At 42.2% G+C, this 21,760-nt stretch overlaps 1 protein-coding gene across 3 annotated transcripts in view; it reads left to right on the forward strand.

The window, feature by feature from the left end:
• SPTLC3 (serine palmitoyltransferase long chain base subunit 3) overlaps positions 1-20,926 on the forward strand; it is a 131,184-nt gene extending 110,258 nt beyond the window's left edge. Inside the window, exons 11-13 of one of the 3 annotated variants that reach the window (XM_036827046.1) lie at positions 10,664-10,799; positions 15,195-15,324; positions 20,714-20,926. In XM_036827046.1, the coding sequence (XP_036682941.1) occupies positions 10,664-10,799; positions 15,195-15,324; positions 20,714-20,827 (380 nt within the window). In that variant the 3' untranslated portion in view covers positions 20,828-20,926. Of the gene's footprint in view, positions 1-1,168; positions 1,324-3,090; positions 5,542-10,663; positions 10,800-15,194; positions 15,325-20,713 lie in introns of those variants that run through there. The other 2 variants (XM_036827049.1, XM_036827048.1) reach the window with 2 other exon arrangements.
• The last annotated feature ends 834 nt before the right edge of the window (positions 20,927-21,760 follow it).

Below are 21,760 nucleotides of genomic sequence, written 5' to 3' on the forward strand. Positions count from 1 at the left end.
AAATATGATTCTACTCAACATTGCTTTAAGCATTCCATCTACTTTAGGAAGCACTAAAAGCTGTGTGCTTCTGTTATGTACATGTGGGCAAATGCACTCCACATAATTCATTCTGTACCATATCTGGGATTTTATAAAAATGTTTTCCAAAGGCTTATATTTCTGTTTTGTATTCAGTTCTTAGGAGAAGGAATTGAATAAAATGGCAAGGTCTTTCAAATAACTTCATTAATTTATGAACCTCAATCATTTTTCTTTTCCTTACCCTCTGGAGAGGAAACTGAAGATAAAAGAAAAAAGAGTGAGACAAAATATAATGCATTCACACTGGAAAATACAACCATGACTCGTTTTTAAATTATTTTGTCTGGATTATTTCATTCATCCTGATCATTTGTGAAATTTTATCATGAGATTGGCAGGTGAGGGACTGACCCTGCTTCTAACCCAACATGGACTTGGAGAAAGTGGCCCCCGCACCTTCCAGCTGTGACCTTGGACCTTTGCTCTGGTCCCTGCAACAGGGCACACATATTTTTACACTTGAGTTTGATAGGTTTAAAAAACGGGAGTGACTAACTGGGAAGATTTAGTGCTTTGAAGGGGGAAAGAAAGGAGTACACTGGGTGACAGCAATTCACTCTCCAGAGTGGAATTTTCTCACTTTCCTACTGTTTATATTTGACACGAGATCCATTCACAAACATCTCTTGTAAGATGTTGCGTCTCTGCAGGGCAAGCTCTTTGGGGGCTGCAAACTACACTTATCCATCCAAACTATCAGGCTTATCTCGTGGCTGTTCTTACTGACTTACTCTTCACCCAGAATCTCTGTGAGGAAGAGACAGTGAGAACCAGAAAGGACTGTGGTTAGGGAGATGAAACTGTGATAATTAGACGCGGAGTCTTTAAAGGTCATCTCAGCATCTACCTTGTCGTAGAGTTCAGCGAATACAAAATTGACTTCCTCCAAGTTCTTTTCTCCTCCTAAACCCAACCACACATCGTTGGTTCTGTCCCTCTGAAGTCCCTCCATGAATGCAGAGGAGCCCATAGAGAATCCCACCCATAATGGGCCGTCTGAGGCCCCTGGCATCCAAGGCCCATGGCATTGTTGAGGGAGGACCCAGCCACTGCTTCCTAAATATATTTGCCACTTGGTTACCAGCTGGAGATGCAAAGAGAGGCAGAGAAAGAGACAGAAGGCACGGAGGGCTGCGTTTTCTAAATGGTTTCAAGCCACTGGCCTTTCAGCAACAGCTAACGCAGAACAGATGGCGGTGCTACGCTCGGCTGGCTTTCAACTGAGGGGCTGCCTCCGTCCATGATTAATCACCTGTGCTGGGGGGTAAGAAAGTTCTACCTGGTCTTTGTGTGTAGCGGGGGGAACCTAAGGTTGGGGTCAGCAAGCAAAGTGACAGGTGTTGCCTCTCTGCCCTATTGCTGCTCACGTGCTTGTAGGACCATGCTGCGGGGAAGGGGGTGGGCATCCAATAAACACAGAATTAGCCAAACTGTGGAGCCCCAGCTAGGAGGGGAAGTTTGTCTGGTTGTGCAGAAATGGCTTGAAAAATGTTCCACAAGGTTCTGTCCCTTCATTTACTTCGCCTTAAGAGTTAGCCAAGAGTAGAATTTTATGGCAGTTCAGTAAATTCTGCACTTGCTTTGAGGCCTTAAAAGATTTCCCCAGCAAGAGTGTAAAGAGAATCTGTTTGTCTTTTAGATGGCACTGGGGCAAAAGGATAACATGGCCACTTCCTTCCTCCCGTCCTACAAACAAGATATCCTTTTACACCATGAGTCCTACAGAAGTTACCTCTTCACTATTGTTTCCTCTGTGTGGATGGAGTCTGAGATGGGGGAGTTGTGATGTAGCACACATGGAATTCTCTGCTGGTTCAGTCCAACTGGAGAAGAACATGATTCCAGCTGCAGGATCTTGAGGGTGAAGGGGAGTCACTCTTCCACAGTGATCTTTGTTTTCTCCATCACGGGTTCATTTTCAGCTCAGCAGCAAAAACCCCAAAAGCAGGGGAGTGCTGTACCCCAGCCCAACTCTTGTCTGGAGAAGTTTGGGGAGAAAATCAGGTCAGCCACAGCCAGGGAGGATTAAGCAGGTGGATTTGTGGCTGGAGAAGGCCAGCGTGTGCTCTAGGCTAGACAGAATGTATTAGTTCTCTATTTCTACGTCACAGATGACGACAAACTTCAGGCTTCAAATGACATCCGTTTATTATCTCACAGTCTCCTGGGGTCAGGAGTCTGGGCAGTTTCTTCTCTGCTCAGGCCCTGGCAAGGCAGAAATCAAGGTGTCAGCAGCTTTTTTCTGGAGTTCACACTCCTCTCCCAGGCTCACGTGTGGTGGTGGCAGAACTCAGTTTCTGGGGGTTGCAGGACTGAAGTCCCTGTTTGCTTGTCAGCTGTCAGCTGGGGCCCCTCTCAGCTCCTGGAGACTTGAATTTCTTACCATGTGACACCCTCCATCTTCAAAGCCAGCAGTGGAGAATCTCTTTCTTCAGAAAGAGCCCAGTCCTTTCTAAGAGCTCACGTGATTACGTCTTAAGTACTGGTTAATGTCGCTAAAATGTACTTTGTTTTTATAAAATAGGACTTTATGTAGTTAGATTTCCAGTGGTCATATGCTTCAACTTGAATATTGAGAATGAACATTATTCTGGTGACTATTTAATTCTGGGGGTTAAGAAAATATCAAAAGGCATGTCCTAGGCACCAAAACAAAAGAAACTGAGGAGGGTACAGGAACAACCAGATTGGCTGTAGACACCACAGGTCACTTCCATTGATCACAGAGGCCCAGCCTTAGAGGGCAAATCCAAGCAAGTCAGTTCAGTCTTTGGTGAACACTGGAAATGAATAGTTTTCAATATTTCTGAACCACAGAATTTTTTTTTTCAAATGAAATGTACGTGGAAGTCCATTTTATACAAATTTTTAAAATTTTACAACACTCTTGTAGGACTTATTGTGTGCCAGACACTGTCCAAAGTGCTTAAAATCAAATCCTCATAACAGTATGAAATGGGCATCCTTCTTATTATTATTGTCATTGTCATTATTCACATTTTACAGGTGAAGAACTTGAGCTGCAGAAAGATGAAATGCCTTGCCCAAGATGGCAGAGAGGATTTTGAACCCAGGAAAACTAGGCTCACGGTCCTTGAGCACTTGACAGAGATGCTGTTGTCATGGAGACAGCTTGGAGGGTGGAGTGGTCCGATCTCCCAGCCGCTGAGCCCCTCCCTCAGTTTTTCCCTGCACCCCCTCCCTGAGGCTTCCTCAGTGCAGCCCCCGCCCAGCAGACACTTTGAAAACCAGAGGTTTGAATCATGCACACGCTGCCTCGATGGGGCTTCCTACAGGCTACTTTCATTTGCATTGTTTCTCAGAGCGCTTTCAGGGGACCCCCATTAACCCAATTCCTCAGCCAGGACCTCTCCTTTGCCTTCTTGCCACAATCTTTGCTGAAGCACATCTCACCCACTTCTGCTGCCACTCTGGCCTCCTTACGTGTCTGGCCACCTCTGGTTTTCCCCTTATCCTACTCCATGTACTATACACTATAACTTCCTCTTCCTAAACCCCCTCAGAATATGGCATATCCTGTTCGTGATGCTGCCCTGGCTCCCTGGTGCCCACCACCTCTTAGGTTGGCATCTGCAGCCCTCTGGGTCTGATTCCACTGATCTTTCTCATGACTGTAAACCAAACGTTCTAGGCAAGTGAGCTAACCATCCCTCCTGGCGCACAAGGCGTTCACTTACCGCCTCTAGGTCTTTGCTCCAAACTCCCAGAGCATTTCTTCCATGGGGCGTCCAATTTTCTACCGTCTGTGATTATTACATACTTTTTCTAGGCTATAAGTTCCTTGAAAATAATAGACATATTCATCTTTTAATTCTCCCCTGAACACAACAGCCACTCACACGGAAAAGTACGAAATAACATTCTCCCCAAAGTCCTGGGAAACAGATCGTTATCATCCCCACTTAACAGAGCGGTAAATTAAGGCTCAGATATGAGTGACTTCCTCATCTCCATAGAAAAAAGAAAAGGGCAGATGGGAGCTGACACACGGACCTGTTGATGGAGGGGAAAAATGCAAAAGTACTTGGAGACAAATTGCTCTCTGGCGGCTTCAGTTAGAATCAGCCTTATTATCTTCATAGAATCAACAACCACAATAGTTTATGACTACGAGTCGTGGTTCAGAGCTGGGGTGCACACCGCAGTTACCCAGGGGGAGGTTTTGTAAAAGGTCCACACCAGTCCTTCTGGAGCAGAATCTCTGCAGAAGAGGCTTACCTGTGAGTATTCCAGAAAAAAAAATATTCCCTGAAGACTCTGTTGTGTTCCCCTGTTTAAGAATCACCAATTTGCAAGGTTCCCAAAGGCCCCAGACTTCCAAATTACCCCATTCGATGAGCAAAACTCCATCATTAGAGACTTGCTAAGATACTGCTCTCTACTTAAATGCAAGTTAACATTAAACCTTATCACTCATTCTGTAAGGATTCAAGAAGCACTACTATGTGACAGGCCAGCTGACTCTGTCTATATCTGTCTTATGGCTCTTCTCATGTGTATATTATCTGATATCTGCTCTCTCTACTGTTAGGTTATTTCTTGCCAAATAGCCCCAGAATTTTTTCATCTTCTCCTCCATCTTAGCAGCTGGCTCCTGTACATAGTGAGTGCTTTTCATTTGTGAAATGTATGAATCCATGAATCATGGGGCTCACACCTCATCAGGAATGAGTTTATGAGCTTCTTTCAAGGAGCAGACTTTGATAGACTCTTAGGCACTGCCAATTTCCAGGTCAGCTGTGCAATGCATGAACAGTCTCCCAGTCTTGGTTTCCTCATCTGTGAAGGGGGCCCAAAAGCACAGCTCCTGGCTCATAGTAGGTGCACAAGACATGTCCACTGTCACCTCTCCTTGTGGATTAAGCCCCTGACGGTGTATCTGAGCAGTGGGTGGGGAGGTGGAAACAGGGGCATGAAATCCTGTCGTGTAGACAGCCATCCAACCCGACGTCCGGCCTGCCCACTCCACTCCTGTGTGCATTCCACAGGGGCAGGACTGAGCAGCCTGGACCGTCCTTGGCACACGTGTATGTGACTATAAAACATGCCATAACCTTGGAATCCAGAAATCAAAAGGGAGAGCTTCAGTGCCTGATAAAAATATGTGTTCCTCTCAGCAAACCACTCCAAACGCTGTCTTCTCCATCCCACTGGGAAGCTTGTCACTGCTAATGTGATTCTTATGATGCTTGCTGCTCTGTAGCCTCTTGATCTTTCCTGAGATCTCTCTGCCCTGAGTGTGTAGGAAACAAAATGTCCTGTCTGGTGTCCAGAGCTTAAAATAACAGACACTGGGTTCCTGCTGCCACATTGAAACTTTACTCCAAGGTCTCTCCCCGTCACCCCTGCTCCCGCCCCCTCCCCATGCCCAGAGCAGAAGCCTAGTGTGAGCGTCAGACAAAGAAGGGGAAGGAGGCAAGGGGGCAGGGTTGGGGGGGAGGGAGGCCTTCTCAGACCACTGGGGGCACTCTTGAGGATCAAACTGGTTGTTCAGAAAGATCGACTTCTTTTTTTTTTTTTAGACATCTTTATTGGAGTATAATTGCTTTACAATGGTGTGTTAGTTTCTGCTTTATAACAAAGTGAATCAGTTATACATATACATATGTTCCCATATCTCTTCCCTCTTGCATCTCCCTCCCTCCCACCCTCCCTATCCCACCCCTCTAGGTGGTCACAAAGCACCGAGCTGATCTCCCTGTGCTATGCGACTGCTTCTTAAGTTGTGAGACATGTTTTAAGGAAAGATTCTTCCTATCTCTAAAGAAGAGAACCGCATTTCCCAAGCGTCACTGCCTAGGAGCATGTTCGAGGTTGCCAAGTCTGTATTCCGCACTGGTGAAAGGAGGGCGGTGTGTATTTCTGTATGTGCCTTTTTCAGCCTGGGGAATAATAAAATAAGTCCCCCCCCCACCCCCGTGCCATCTGGGTCTATGCACGTTTCCTCTGTTAGAGAGCAAGCTCGCAAAGTCTGCAGAAAATAGAGAGTGTAGTTGGTATTGTCTTGCAAACTCATCAAATCCGCCTCTTACACTCAGTCTTACGGGGGGAAATGCCTTTGTCCTCTTTTGCCAGCAGATGATGGTTCCATGGTTTGACAGAGAAGATATTTTCCTTCTTTAGCTTTGAAAAGGTCATTCTGGGAGTGTCTACTGTCCACAATTCCTTCTGGCCCTCTGGAGATTGAGTTGACCTGAGCATATTTTTGGAAATGCCACAGATGATTGTTTTTATTTGGGGACGGCATGGCTTTGTAGTGGTGACACTTTGGGTTTTATTTGTTTTCCTTCCCCTGCCCCAGCTGTTTTTGTTTTAATAACATTGGAGAGAAGGTTAAACCTAGTCCATCTCTCAAGTTGGCAGAGCTAGAAATCCAAGTGGGTAGAATGGCAACCTACAGGTCATCTGCCCAGCTGGGTCCATCCCTGATTTTATCCAGCTTCATGAGAGGGGCGAGGTTGACAGTGAGGTTGGTCTCAAGTCGAGTGAGCACTTTGGAGCCGATAACTGTCAGAGGAGCAAGTGATCCCACAAACATACCATTGGAGACCTCGAGCACTCAGTAAATGCTGGAATGTCATCTTGCCAAACAAGAGGCTAGGACATATGCCCATCTTTTACTTTCCATGTCCAACCAAGGAGCATGACTCAGCCAAGACACAGTCAGGCACCTAACACAGCCATGCATGACCTTGGGGGTGAGCTGGTAATGGCCATTGTTTCTGAGACATCTGAGTCTCCTTGGCTGCACCTGGTGAAATCCAAAACTCATGCTTGATCTCATTACCAGAGATGCTGATTTCATTGGTCTGGGGTACAGTCTGGGCATGGGATTTTGCCAAGCTCTCCAAATGATTTTGAGGTGCCACTGAGGCTGCCCAGAAATATTGCTAATGGAAAAATGTAACTAACCTTTCAAGTATCTTTTTCCCAGACACAGTACTAAGCATGTTCCTGTATTAACCCTTTATTTCTCCCAATCTTCCTGTGAGATAAGCTTATGTATCTCTAGGTGAAACTGAGGTTTCAAAGCCTTACGTAGTCCAGGTGGAGTTTGGTTCCTAGTCCATTTAACTCCAAAGCTTATTCCTTTTCCAGAGAACCCAGAATACAGCAAAATAAGACACTCGTATAAACTCTCCAGCACTCTACGTAAGAGATCAGATCCTTCACTTATTTATCTGTGTGGAGGCTTCCCTGACTTCTATGTATTATAATAGGTGGAAGAAGAATCAGAAACTATTTAATTAGGGACTTTGTGTATTGCAAAGGGAAGGTCACTGCCATGCCCAGTCCCCATGCCATCCTGGCGTGGCCATCCCCGTACGAAAGGATAAGTGCTAAAAATTCCTTCTACTTTTATAAAACGCTCTTCAAACAAGGATCTCAAAGCACAACATAATTAATAAAATCACCCACATCCTGTAGGTGAGTAGCGTTTTATATGTACAAATTTCTCTCTGCCCCCAGGCCCTCCAAGAGAAGGAGAATGTTTCCAATTTTCCAGAGTGAGCAATAGAGTAATTGAAAGGAGCTGTGTCTTGGCCAACTCAAAAGACCTCAAGGCATTTATAGTGTCCCTATGTGAGTAAACATGGTGACCACGAAGTGTGTCGTAATGGCTTGTCAGCCATGCTGTGCTAAATGGTTCAAAGAGGGAGAAGACGGGGCAAGAATAAAACATTCAGTTCTCAAGAGTCAGCTGCCCCTGCGATCGATATTCTGATCTGTTTGGTCAACTCTCCAAAGGATCTAGAAGCAGTAAAGTGATGACATTAGCTAGTGATCCAGTTACTTGGGTTAATCAAGGCAGAGAGGACAGACGGGGCCAATTAAGTAGCTGGGCAGCCCAATGATGGATGAGTCATTATGGGCAAGTGCAAAGATAATGCCATTGGGAAAAGCAATTTAAGTCATTCATGCACTTCCAGGCCAGGAAATCCTTCTAGTCTGTGAGGGGGATCATTTAGGAATCATCAGACTCAGCCTGATGAACTCATCTATTCATTGTGCAACTAACAATCAACAGAAGAGCTGAACACACAAGGGGACAAGCCATATGGAATACATTTTGGTAGCTGGGATGTATATCTGTGCCTTCATTTGAATCACCTTCTTTACTTTTGTTGTTTGTTTTTAATTTTATTGGAGTATAGTTGATTTACAATGTTGTGCTAGTTTCAGGTGTACAGCAAAGTGATTCAGTTATACATATATTCATTCTTTTTAGATTTTGTTCTCATATAGGTTATCACAGAATATTGAGTAAAGTTTCCTGTGCTATACAGTACGTCCTTGTTGGTTATTTTTCTTATATATAGCGGTGTGTGCATGTTCATCCCAAGCTCCTGACTTATTCTTCTCCCCCACGTTTCCTCTTTGGTAACCATAAGTCTGTTTTCAATATCTGTAAGTCTGTTTCTGTTTTGTAAATAAGTTCATTTGTATCTGAATCACCTTCTTTAAAACAAGTCATACTCTAGCCCCTCTTCTGTTTTCCTTTTTTTAAATTAATAATTAAATTTTTTAATTAATAAATTAAATTTTTAATTAATAAATTAAATTTTGTTAATTAATAATTGCTTTGCAATGCTGTGTTAGTTTCTTTTTTTTAATTTTTAAAAACATTTTATTATAGAAAACAATAAAAACAATAAAATATAAACAAAAATAGCAGTATAATGAACTCTTCTGTATCCATCATCCAGGTTCAACTCATAGTTAATCTTTTTTTTTGTTTGTTTATTTCTGAGATATACATTTTAAAGTAATAACTAGAATTATGACTTATAACATTATACCAGAACATATAAGATTTTTAGAAATTTCATGTAATGTCTGAAACATTTATATTAACATATTTCCATATGAATAACCCAATGAAAGTTTAGTATTAGTTGTTTTGTTTGTTTGTTTGTTTTTATACTGCAGGTTCTTGTTAGTCATCAATTTTATACACATCAGTGTATACATGTCAATCCCAATCGCCCAATTCAGCACACCACCATCCCCACCCCACCGCACTTTTCCCCCCTTGGTGTCCATATGTCTGTCTTGTGCCTTGGCTTTCTTCTGAATCAACATCATTCTCAAGCAGGTTTCCTCCATGGTAGCAAGGATGTAACTTGAAGATGACCTTGTTTTTACACTTCTTCCTCAGTAGATCTGAAAGACTGGTAGGCCCCGGTTCTGTTCCATCAATGACCCAATTATCAGGGGGGTGGAGTATTCCAATATGCCAGGCCTGGGTCACACAATACCCCTGTAGCCAAGAGGAAAGGTGGAGCCAACTCTACCTGAACATCATGGTCCCCTGGAGGAAGGATGCTGAGCAGAAGATACCCACTGCTCAACCCTTTGTCAAGGCACGGTCTGGGGCCATGTCTCCAAGAAGAAACTAGAAGACCGTGATGACATGTTTACTGAAATTTTTATCCATTTTCCATCTAAAGAGTTACAAACACACCCAGGAGTGATGTTCAAAATATTGAATAACTGGTAGAGTAAGAGTTGATCAGTTTGAATGGATGCCTGACCAATCAGAATGGAGGTCAGCTGTATCAGCAAATTCCTGCTGAATGGCAATGCTGCATCAAATGCAAACATTGGACTGATTTCTCAGGGAATTAAATATCCAATCCTATTCAATCTTCCTTATTGAGCAAACACTCTCTAGCTCTGGCTAGTTTACTCACCTGATTAGAGGCAGAACTGAGTAGACAGATATCTCCAGAACTCTTTCTACTCTTCAGTTCCCTTTGGTCATCTCATAATGTGTGTGACCTTCCCACTGGGATACACACTTAAGACAGAAGATAAGCTTTTGAGCTGAAGTACCAATAACCTTGAAATGGGCACATGTACCTTGCTTGACCTTCTGTTGGGGGCCAACCCTGTCATTTTTTCTGTCTGGAGAAAGCAGAAGGCCCCCTCTTCCCTTTCCTCTATTACTCTATCACCACTGAGTGCCTCACAAAATAGTTCCAGTCTCCAATGGATCTATCTGTCCAAGGATATGCTACCCCTTCAAATTCAGATTGGATGAAGTGTTCTTTGATTAGAGACCTAGATGAAGGGTTACTTAATGGGCCAGCTCAGCTTCGCTAAAAAGCTGCAACCAACAAGTGGTATGGGGTGGAGTGTGTGTGTGTGTGTATGTGTGACTTCTTGTCACACTCTCTTCCCCTGAACTAATGTGTCTATGGTACTTAGCAGAATCCACACACAATAGTTGCCTAGTAAATGATAGTTCTTCTCCTTCTTTCTTGCTAGACACCCTTCCTGCTCCCCTACTGCCCTGAAGCCTAGCCTGGCTTTGGTTGCCGGCAGTACCCAGCAGCACCATTCCCCCGGATCCTGCCTTCTAGACTCAGGGCAGATCCCAGGCATCAGTGCCCACACCTGCTCACCAGGAGATATTTCCCTACCCTACTTTGACCCCCTTCCAACTCTTAATGCAGGACTACAGAAAGACTTAGGAACACTTGCCAAGACAGTCTGACCTTTGCTTCCCTCTTCCAGGTGGGAATTGATGGATTTCATGCCTGTTTCCTTTCAGGGTTGCAGAGAGTACAGCAACTTGCAGAAAATACAAGATACTTCAGACAGAGACTGAGTGAAATGGGATTCATTATCTATGGCAATGAGGAATCTCCCGTTGTTCCCCTGCTCCTTTACATGCCTGCTAAAGTAGCGTGAGTATCCAGCGGACTCCCAGAATAACACCTAAGCTCCAAGGTGATCTGACAGAGATGGTGCTTTTGACACCAGGGGGCTCTTTCAGCATAGGTATTGCTTTGCATTTTGAGCAGGACGCCGAGTTCAGAATTCACTTGTCCAGCTTCTCAGAAGCTACCTGCCTGCCCATCATCAAGGCCATTTCACAGATCTTGTGGGAAGGGAGCCAGGTACTGTGGCCCATCGTATCCAAGCTCTGTGAATTGGGTGGAGTCACTTACCTCAGGCCTCAGCTGTAAATTGATGAAGATCCTGCACTTCCTCCTCCCCCAAGATCTTTCTCAGGGAGAACCTCAAAAGACCATCTCTCCCAACATTCAAAAGCAACATTACCAGGCTCTGTGCTTTCTCCCATTGCACTCTCACGACCATCCTCAAAAGAAGGCACCCTCATGTGTGGGGAAACTGAGGTTGAGAGCAGTTAAATAGCTTCCCAAAGCCATACCGGTCAAGCAGTAGTAAAACCAAGAGGCAAACCCAAACCTAGGCTTACTCCAAAGCTCTTGCTCTTAACAAAAAATGTTAGCACCACTCCTGTAAGCTTATTTGGGGTGGTTTTCCATCGATTGCAACTCTGAGGTTGAGCATTAGTAAAAACTGCATAAAGAGGAAAAATGACTTTTTCTCAGTATGACACAGATGAATTTATACATGAGCCATCTCCAATCTGCTAGAGAATAATTAACTCTGTTGTTAAAAGGAAGTTAATTAAACTCCTTTCTAATATAAAATGTTTGTGTATCTGATGAAGCACATGGTAGAAAATAATTCTCAACAAATGCTTATCAGATTCTAGACATCCTGACACTCCTTTAACACAACCCCATTGTTGGAACTTTCTGTTTGATTCTCTTAACAGTCGAAGTAGATGGGGCAGAGTATTAGACATAGTATAGAAAAGAAGTTCTGGGGCTATTAGTTGAAAACTCATGATGGATAGGACAGAGTTATATGTTCCTAAAAGATGGATTTTTTGGAGTACACTCTTGTGTCATTTCACCACAGCAAAATAATAAGCAGTTAAAATGCACACATGAGTTGCCTCATGCACCACAACCGTCCACCACTCAGCCCTTTGTTCATGGATCTGGATCAGGAAATCAATGCCTGGAGTAGCCAAGAAGACAGTGTGCTTCAGTAATGTCATAGGATACTGCTCTGTGCTAATGGCAGGAAGGAGTGACAATGGTGATACCAAGTGGCAGATAACCCAAAACCCTTTACCATGTGATCTTGGATGACAAGAAAGAAAACCCACGTTTACTCAGAGTTGTTGGGGAAACGGTATGTTCTGACTCCACACGTAGCCCATGCCTATCTAATATTTTATGATTAGCTCAAATGAAGACACCAAAAGTAAACTTGTTTCATTTTAGAGAGTGTCAACACCAGAGGGTGGCGGTAGGGAGTGTGCAGGATACTTCTGACTTTGATGATGGAAGCTGGAATTAGAACCTCAACAGGCTGGGAACATGAGTCCATCCAATGAGAAGAGTCCATGAAGAATAAAAACAAATGCATTTCAACACAAGAATTCAAGTGCAAGATGACAGAATGAAAGAGGGAGTTCCCCTCCTCCTTTATACGCCGGGAGTCCTGACTAGACAAAGCTAATGTGAAAAAGGAGAATTAAACTGAGAGGGAGTTTCCTGGAAAAGTTATGTTCTAAGGTATAATGAGATGTTTGGAATGAAAAAGAAATTTGACTCTGCCTCTTCTTAGCTGGGGGATCTAGGACAAGTTAACCAACCTTCTGAAGCCCCACTTTTCTCATATTGAAAATGGGATAGAATAGGACCTATTTCCTAAGATCATTTGAAGATTAAACAAGATGAAGTCTATCAGCATTTGGCATGTCGTGTCTTACATAGGAGCTACTCAGTGTTGGCTGTTATTATTAATAGTATTAATAATGTATATAAAGCACTTCATATAGTAATTGAGTAAGCACTGTTTCTTCAGTGGAAAGTTGAAGGCAGAGAACCTTTTGAAACGGAGTTAATTGGCTAAGCCAGTGTATGAGCACTTGTTTCATTTGCTCATTTAAAAACTTTTGATTTTTATCAAAGAGCTGTGATTTCTCCACATTTCCACCTACCACAGAATGGAGACATTATCTCTAGCCAGGTATCCTTTTGGATAAAGTCCTGTTGCAATTCTACCACTGGAATCTTCTATGGAGTTTAGTATAATGTGATTTCACCCATAAAACATTCACTTAAATAATCAAGAATATATTGTATTTACTATTTGGTACAGGGTTGACATTTTCCATCCTCAGGCCTCATCATACACTTGGAGGATGGTGCTGCAGAAAATGCAGTGATGCTGCGTGCAATGCAATGCTAATGTTGTATTATTATTATTCTTATTCACATAGTTTAGTTTCTTTCAGCCTATGACAGCTCTAATTTGCTTTGTGGAATACAAACCCAGAGGCAATCATATACATTAGCTGAAGGAGGCTAGGTTTAGTAGTGTAAGTTTTAAACTTAGAACTGCTCCGGGGAGGCCTCGGGTTAGCCTAATGAATCAACAGTCATATATTTTGCTCTACATTCTTTGGCAAAACCTACTTCCTCTGGTACAAAGAGAAGAGTGCAGACAGTGAAAATGGTCTTTGGGGAGTCCCAAAAACCGGCCCGATCATGGGTCAGGTGGTTTGTACTCTAGCAATAAAAGCACTTGACTTGTTTCTCAGACAATTACGAGCTCTCATCCTGTGCAGTTCCGTGGGCAGCCTTCCATAGGGTGATCAAGAAAAAGAAAGAATGGCTGTTTTCAAGCTTCCTCAGTTAGAAAGCTCCATCTCCTTGTAAACCTCCCAATCCAAATCAAAGGCTGAATCTTGCCATGGCCAAGCCAGGGGGCCAGAGAGGCTGCGTGTTTGGTAGTTCTTGCAATCTCCATCGCTTTCTTTGATAACCTGCGTTCTGCACGAGGAAACCAAAAGGCAGACAGCTAAACGGGAGGAGAATGAAAGACCCCTGCGTTGCAGATTCTTCCTGAGTTATGACTCAAGGTTTCTGTGGTGCTATCAGCTTCCAGCCTAAAATAAGACACCAGCAACCTCTTAATGCTAAGAACAGATCTGAGACGTTTACCCCACTTGAGGGCAAAGCATCTTAGTGATTAAGGGTTCCTGCGGGGGGCGACGGAGCACAAAGGGGAAAAGGCTCACTTGGGTGCACATGCCTGTGTCTGACATTGGATCTCAGAGCAAGAAGTTTACAGACTTTGAGAGCTGGGTATTCTAGAATCGTTACTGAGATTAGCTCTGAAATAAAAAGAGGCTAGAAGCAGTTAAGGGGAAGGAATCATAGCTTAAAAAGGTTTTACTCAGTATCAAAGAGCTTTGTACTTCTATGACCTACAGCCTCCAGGCTGCTTCTACTGACCAGCCTCTGTGTGCGTGCATTCCTCTCCCTCCCTCCTTCACCATCCCCCCTTAATCCAGCCAATGGGTTTATTATTCCTGAACATACACGTAACAAATGAGGAGACCCTTGCTATTTCCTATCTTTGGCTTGATGGAAAATAAAATCTTTGTCTCTGGAGAGATAACATGGCTTGGGGTTGGCTCCTGCAGACCCTCTGATCCTGATCCTGAAATTATAGTCACGAAGTAGAGGCTTCTTAAAATTTCCACACTGCATTATCAGTATTAAGTTTTTAAAGCATATAGGTTTGCATCTAACATGTTCTTTCTTCAGGTAATCGCATTGAGTAATGGTTTTTATTCCTTAAGAACCCTGCAGACAAAAGATTTTACATATGTGCAGACTTGTTAAACCAGGGTCACGTGCACCAGCATTTTCTGCTCAATGTCGAAGACTCTGTACACGTGGCTGTCTAATGAGTGTGCCATACCCCGCAATATACACACTCAGTTATGGGTACCATCAAGTGACTGGCTGCCACATTTCCTTATCGGTTGTATCTGAGAGAAGTTTCATTACTTCAGTCATCTTCTACTTACTTTTTAAAAGTAGGGACTTCCCTGTTGGTCCAGTGGGTAAGACTCTGTGCTCCCAATGCAGGGGACTGGGGTTCAGCCTTGGTTGGGGAATTATTGGGGTGGCCAAAAAATTCGTTCGGGTTTCTCCGTTATATCTTACAGAAAAACCCTAAAGAATTTTTTGGCCAACCCAATAGATCCCGCATGCCACAACTAAGAAGCCTGCATGCTGCAACTAAAGATCCCACAATCCGCAACTAAGACCCAGTGCAGCCAAAATAAATATAAATTTTAAAAAAAAAGTCAATTAGCCACATTCCTTTTTTTTTTCTTTTTTTTTTGCAGTGTAATTTTGTCATCTCTCAGTTAATCTCCTTTTTAACATTTCCCTTAGGGCTTTTGCAAGGCATCTATTAAAGAGAAAAATCGGCGTGGTGGTCGTTGGATTTCCAGCTACTCCCCTTGCAGAAGCCCGGGCTCGGTTCTGTGTTTCAGCAGCACATACCCGGGAGATGTTAGACGCAGTAAGTACTCCACAGCCCAGCAGAAGCGACAGATGGGGTCCTCGGATTCCGAGCACGTTCTTTTACTGAGCTCGCTTGGGTTTCCCTGGGTTTCTCTTGGATGGTTTAAGAAAACAACACTAATAACACTCACTGCTTAAAAAAAAAAAAGGGTATCCTAACAATGTCCAACAATGTGACCAACTCAGCAGATAGAAAAGAAAATCAGCTCAGTGAAGACTTGAGTCAAGTCGGTGTTTTGGTTTCATAGCAAAGACCCACTGAGTAGCCAGACATCCTGCTCTTTGCTTGTTCTTAAATGCGGACGCTGATCTCACGTGCTATTTCAGCAGTAACTGCCTGCAACCTGGCACTGCTCATAGCCACCACGTCCATCATAAGAAAATATGACTCAAATAAGCCACATGTTGGGAAACCAACAACAAAGACAGATCTATCATATAAGCTCATCCTACGTGAGGTGTAAAGGATTTCAAAACCACATTTCATTGCCCTTGGATTTCGATCTCTGTGTGAATGAGTAATATCAGAGAACCAAGCCAGGTCAGTCAGTTTAGGGTTGATGAAACCGTCTCATAAAATCAATGCAGTTTACCAAACACTATCAGGTGTCTGCTCTATGCAAAACCCTGGGGCAAAAAGTCTAAGAGAACATACTATAAATAAGCACTTCATAATAATATCAGACAGAATAAATTCATCTCGAAAAAGAAATATAGACAACTGCATGAGGGTGGAGTGGGTTATTATATATGGAGCTATTTGAACAAAACAAGAGACGACAAGGTCAAGGGCAACGGAAACAAAAGAAATGGGTCTAGGAATAGACGTTATGCATGCATGAAGCTGCCAAGACTTGGCAAATATTGGATGCAGGGCACATATGGGGCAAGGGAATCAAGAATAATCCGAGGTCTCTAGCCCTCTAGCAAATAAAGAACGGCAAAACTAAGCACATATATGAGATAAGGTATATGGCAAGGAACAGCATAACATCAACAGGACTGAGGGAATAAAATGAGCTCACTTCTAGACATGTTGGGATTACAAGTCTATGGGCCATCTGTGAAAAAGCAAACTATTATATATAGGATGGATAAACATCAAGGTCCTACTGTATAGCACAGGGAACTATATTCAATATCCTGTGACAAACCATAATGGAAAAGAATATGAAAAAGAATATGTGTGTGTGTGTGTGTGTGTGTGTGTGTGTGTGTGTGTGTGTGTGTAACTGAGTCATTTATACTTCGATAAAATTTAAAGAAAATAAAATCCAATTCTGGAGCTTAGGAGAGTATGCAAGGCTGGAGCTGCTGTAATCTGAGGAACTAAGGGATCATTAAAGTCAATGGTAGAAGATATAATTGTCCAAATATAAGTGAACGGGCCAAGCGCAGACTCCCTCTACAACCCTGGTTGGATATAGGAATCACAGACGGGGAAATGGGCTTAGATGGAGCTAGATCAATTGGAAAAGTCATGAGCTAGTGTAGTGTTCAACACAGTAAACAGGAAAAAGCTTCAAGGAGGGGGAGGATCAAATGTCCCTGCGATTTTTTAGATTCCACGTGTAAGCGATACCATATGATATTTGTCTTTCTTGTCTGACTTACTTCACTCAGTATGACAATCTCTAGGTCCATCCATGTCACTGAAGATGTCATTATTTTGTTCTTTTTTATGGCTAAGTAATATTCTATTGATGAACCTATTTACAAAACAGAAATAGAGTCACAGATGTAGAAAACAAACTTATGGTTACCAAGGGGAAAAGTGGGGGGAGGGATAAATTGGGAGATTGGGATTGACATATACACACTACTATATATAAAATATATAACTAATAAGAACCTACTGTATAGGACAGGGAACTTTACTCAATACTCTGTAACGACCTATATGAGAATAGAATCTAAAAAAGAGTGGATATATGTACATGTATAACTGATTCACTTTGCTGTACACCTGAAACAAACATAACATTATAAATCAACTATACTCCGATAAAAATTAATTTTTAAATATGTCTCTACAAAACAGCAGAACATCCAAGTGGGGTGAGAGATGAGAAGAAACCATTGGCTTAGCAGTTAGTTAGTAGGATCTTGCTGATGCTCAGAACAGAGAGTTTTAGGGGAGTGCAGGGAACAGAAATAAGAATACAAAGAATTAAAAAATGAAAGGGATACTTTGAGCTCGAATTACACACACACACAGACACACACACACACACACATGGGTCCATATCTTTCTGCGTCACCATTATATTCTAGGACTTAAACCAATGTACAGAACATAGTAGGTACACAATAACAATTTATTAGATAACACGTTAATAACTGAGCTAACTCTAGATTTTGAGATGATGGGAGAACTTTGCTGATTTTGTTCCATATATTGTCCAGACTCTCTAAAATGAGTATATTTTAGAGAATATTAATTTTAACAAATTGTTTCTTCTAAATGTAATGAGTGGGTGGTAAGAAATGGTAGGCAAGTCTTTTGAGAAGCGTGTAAAGGCAAGAAAAATAGGTTTAGAAAAAGCCCTTGAAAGTGGGGGAAGACTTGAGCATGTTTACACATCAAGGGAAAAGGGAGTGAAGAGAGGAGCACTGCAGACATGGGGAGAAGAGGATGTGCCCAGAAGCAAGTTCCAGAGATGGCAGGAGGGGATGGACAGCTTGGGTCGATCTGCATCTTTTTTCTGATCCAAACTGCATGGAGGCACTCATGAATACCCGGTTCAATAGATATCAGACCTTGTGATTGTTTTCATGAGTTAATTCCTGCGGAATACTTGGTTTGGAAGGAGCACGGAAACCTCATCTAGACAAATGCCTCTAAACTTTTGAGATCATCAAATCAATACAAAATTTTGAGCAAGTTTCTTACTATAAGAGAAGTGAAAAATGACCCCTTGAACAGTCAGGGCATTAAGGTAGCAACTGAACATAAATGACGGTCGCAGAAAATATACAATATTAGAGAAGTCTATTCAGTGACCATGTTTGGAACAAGACAAGAAGGAGGCCACTTTACAAACACAAAATGACTTAAAAGGTCCCTCTTCTAACATGAGTGGCAGCTGCTCCTTTACCAAGGCCAGCTCTAGCCTTGCTATAATCCTCCCACCTTCTAGATAAGAAGTCTACATATAAACAACACTGAGCTGCTCCAGCTTCTCGACAGCATCCAAGCCAGAACTGGTCCCTGCTTCCTTAGAATCATCTCGTGCACAAGTCCAGATGTGATATGTAGCCCTTCCCAACTCCCTGTTACGAAGATGGTTCTTCTGGAGTGTGTATTCCCTGCTACAGCAAGCTGAATAAACCCGACTTTGAGTACTGGTGTGTTTCAGGTAGTTGATTAGTGGGCCTCAACATAAATCCATTTAGAAATAATACATGCATTACCCATATATTATGTACATTTTATAACAGACACAAAAAAAGAAGTTAAAAAGGTTGAGATACCACCTCACACCTGTCAGAATGGCTATCATCAAAAGAACACAAATTACAATGTTGGCAAGGATGTGGAGAAAAGGGAACCCTCGTACACTGTGGGTGGGAATGTATATTGATGCAGCCACTGTGGAAAACAGTATGGAGGTTTCTCAAAAAACTAAAAATAGAACTGCCCTATGATCCAGCAATTCCATCCCTGGGTATATATATGAAAAAAACAAAAACACTAATTCAAAAAGATACATGCATCCCAATGTTCATAGCAGTGTTACTTACAATAGCCAAGATATGGAAGCAACTTAAGTGTCCATCAATAGATGAATGGGTGAAGAAGATGTGGTACGTATTTGCAATGGAATATAACTCAACCATAAAAAAGAATGAAATTTTGCCATTTGCAGCAACATGGATGGACTTGGAGGGCATTATGCTAAGTAAAATAAGTCAGACAGAGAAAGACAAGTACTGTATGACATTGCTTATGTGTGGAATATAAAAAATACAACAAACCAGTGAATATAATAAAAAAGAAGCAGACACAGACATAGAGAGCAAACTACTTGTTACCAGTGGGGAGAGTGGGAGGGGTAACATAAGGGTTGGGGAGCAAGAGGCACAAACTATTGGGTATAAGATAGGCTCAAGGATGTACTGTACACAACACAAGGAATATAGCTGATACTTTGTAATAACTGTAAATGGAAAGTAACCTTTAAAATTGTAAAAAAAATAAAAAACATTTTTTTAAAAAAAGGTTGAGATTAAAATGAATCAAAATTCTATGTTTTCCTCCCACATCCTTCATGAATTGTGGTACTTCTCCCCCAGGTGTGTGGGCCCTTCACTTTCAAAGCCACAGAGCTACTCCATCCCCCACCTTCAGGAAAAGCAACAGAAACTATCCCAGATTGATGCCACTTAAAATGTAAAGCCTGATACTTTTTCCTAGGGCTTATATTTGGTATAAAAATTAAGAAAATAAATAGAAGTAAAAAGAAAAATTTAATCACCCATAATCCTACCACCCAGAAATAAACTATTCTTAACATCTTTGTAGGGATCTTAACTAATGTCAGTTTGGAAGATTTCCCAACAGAGAAAATCCCTAAGCCCCATGAGTCATTCATTCTGATGGTAACGATTCTCACTTTACCTTTTTCAAAACATTGGACTCTAATATCGTTTCTCTTTTCTTTTGACTGGTTGAGAAAAACAGGCCCAAAAGGTTAAAAAGGCATGCCCAATTCAGTAGGATTAGTGACAGACTGGAAGGAAAAACTTACGTTTTGTATATTCTGGATCTCCGTTGTTTCATTTGTAAAACTGGGAATACATTTACCTGCCTGGATTGAGAGAATTGAAACAGATGAGTTCTTGATCTCTTGTGGTTTTAAATTCTATTATTCTATGGGGCATAGAGATGAGTATTTAAAAGTTGGGGGTGGGAGGAGGGGGGCAGCGGAAGAATGGGAGAGAGAGGAGGATCCTAATTAGCTCCCATAATGTTCCATTTTCTTCCTGGCCAGGTTGGTTTGCTGTGTCATGAAGAATTAATGCAAACTTAATCTGCAAAGTTTTCTTTTTCTTCCACAAGTTTATATATGTCATTAAACTTTAAAATAAATCCTTCAAGGGTAAGCATGGATCAGATGATTTTATTCCTCTCCTCACACCCCCAAAATAAACTAAAGATTCGTAATGTGGAGTTAGACTATTAAAGAGTATGAAAATAAAATGCATTAGCCTCTAACATTCCTCTAGGGCTGGCTTTTGAACCACAGCTTAATGATTTGGATCTTTCTCCTTTTCTTTAAAATCGAATAAGCTGGGAAAAGAAGAGTGTGGTTCTCTGTGAGACCCCCAGAGAGCAAGGCCACTTGGGAGTTTAAAAAGAACTGATGGAAGGAATCTCTTTGCAGGTTTTGGAAGCCCTGGATGAGATGGGTGACCTCCTGCATGTGAAATATTCCCGGAACAGGAAGTCAGCACGCCCCGAACTCTACGACGAGACGAGCTTTGAACTTGAGGATTGAGTTTCCTGGACCTGAATGGAGCCTAAAGACTTTGCCAGAAAGACCTCCCTCCTTGCCTCCAAAGAAATATAAATAGATTTCTTCTCCTTTCTAAGGACAGTTTTGGTTTCCAAACCAATTTCATTGAGCCAAGGGAGACACGATTGTTGTGCTTTTAACGTCTCTACAGAGACAAAACTATGGTTCCAGAGTTTAATTTTCTCTTCCCCCAAGTATCCTGCTGCAAATACACACATGCACTTCTCAGAATATTTTTAATAGCAAAGAGCCTGTATTTTAGTTGCTACCATGCAGCCTCTTTGGTCCAGACCCTTTCAAGAGTTCCAACCAAACAAGAGGGTTTTGACTTTTTAGTTCAGTAGATCTCATTATGTGTTTGCTAATTTCATCTGCAGATGGGGGCAAGGGTGGTGGGCAGTAGCTGGACTCCTTGTTACCCATGAAACACCAGCTAGAACTCATCCGTATCACGGGGAGTTCCAGGCAGGAGGGTAAAGAAATGTTGCCTCTACCATTTGCCACATTTGGACTTTTTCCAAGGACAAGTGTCAAAAGCCATAGTTAATGTTTCAAGGGAGAGTGCAGGCCTGGCCAGCAGCGACCAAACATCTTTAAAGGAAATTTTCCTTTTCCGCTTGCTGGTCTCCTGCAGTTTTACAGCTGAGTTTTGAGGTTTGGAAAATTCAAGACTTTTGTTTCATCAGGAAGAGGGCAGAAAGCAAGCAAGCCAATGGTAGGCCTAGACTAAAACTGTAAAGTTATAACAACTTGAATGTTGTTGGTGCCACGCAGACTGAATGTTTAGCATCGCTTTTACTACTTTAACAACTGAGTGGTCATTTTCCTATTAAATTTGGAGTACATGGGGAAATTCAAGTTCCTTTAGAGTTGTCTCTCAAGACTACACTTGAAGAACATATTCAAAATGTTCAA

The sequence above is a fragment of the Balaenoptera musculus genome, chromosome 15 (genome assembly GCF_009873245.2).
Source record: "Balaenoptera musculus isolate JJ_BM4_2016_0621 chromosome 15, mBalMus1.pri.v3, whole genome shotgun sequence".
Taxonomy (NCBI): Eukaryota; Metazoa; Chordata; class Mammalia; order Artiodactyla; family Balaenopteridae; genus Balaenoptera; species Balaenoptera musculus.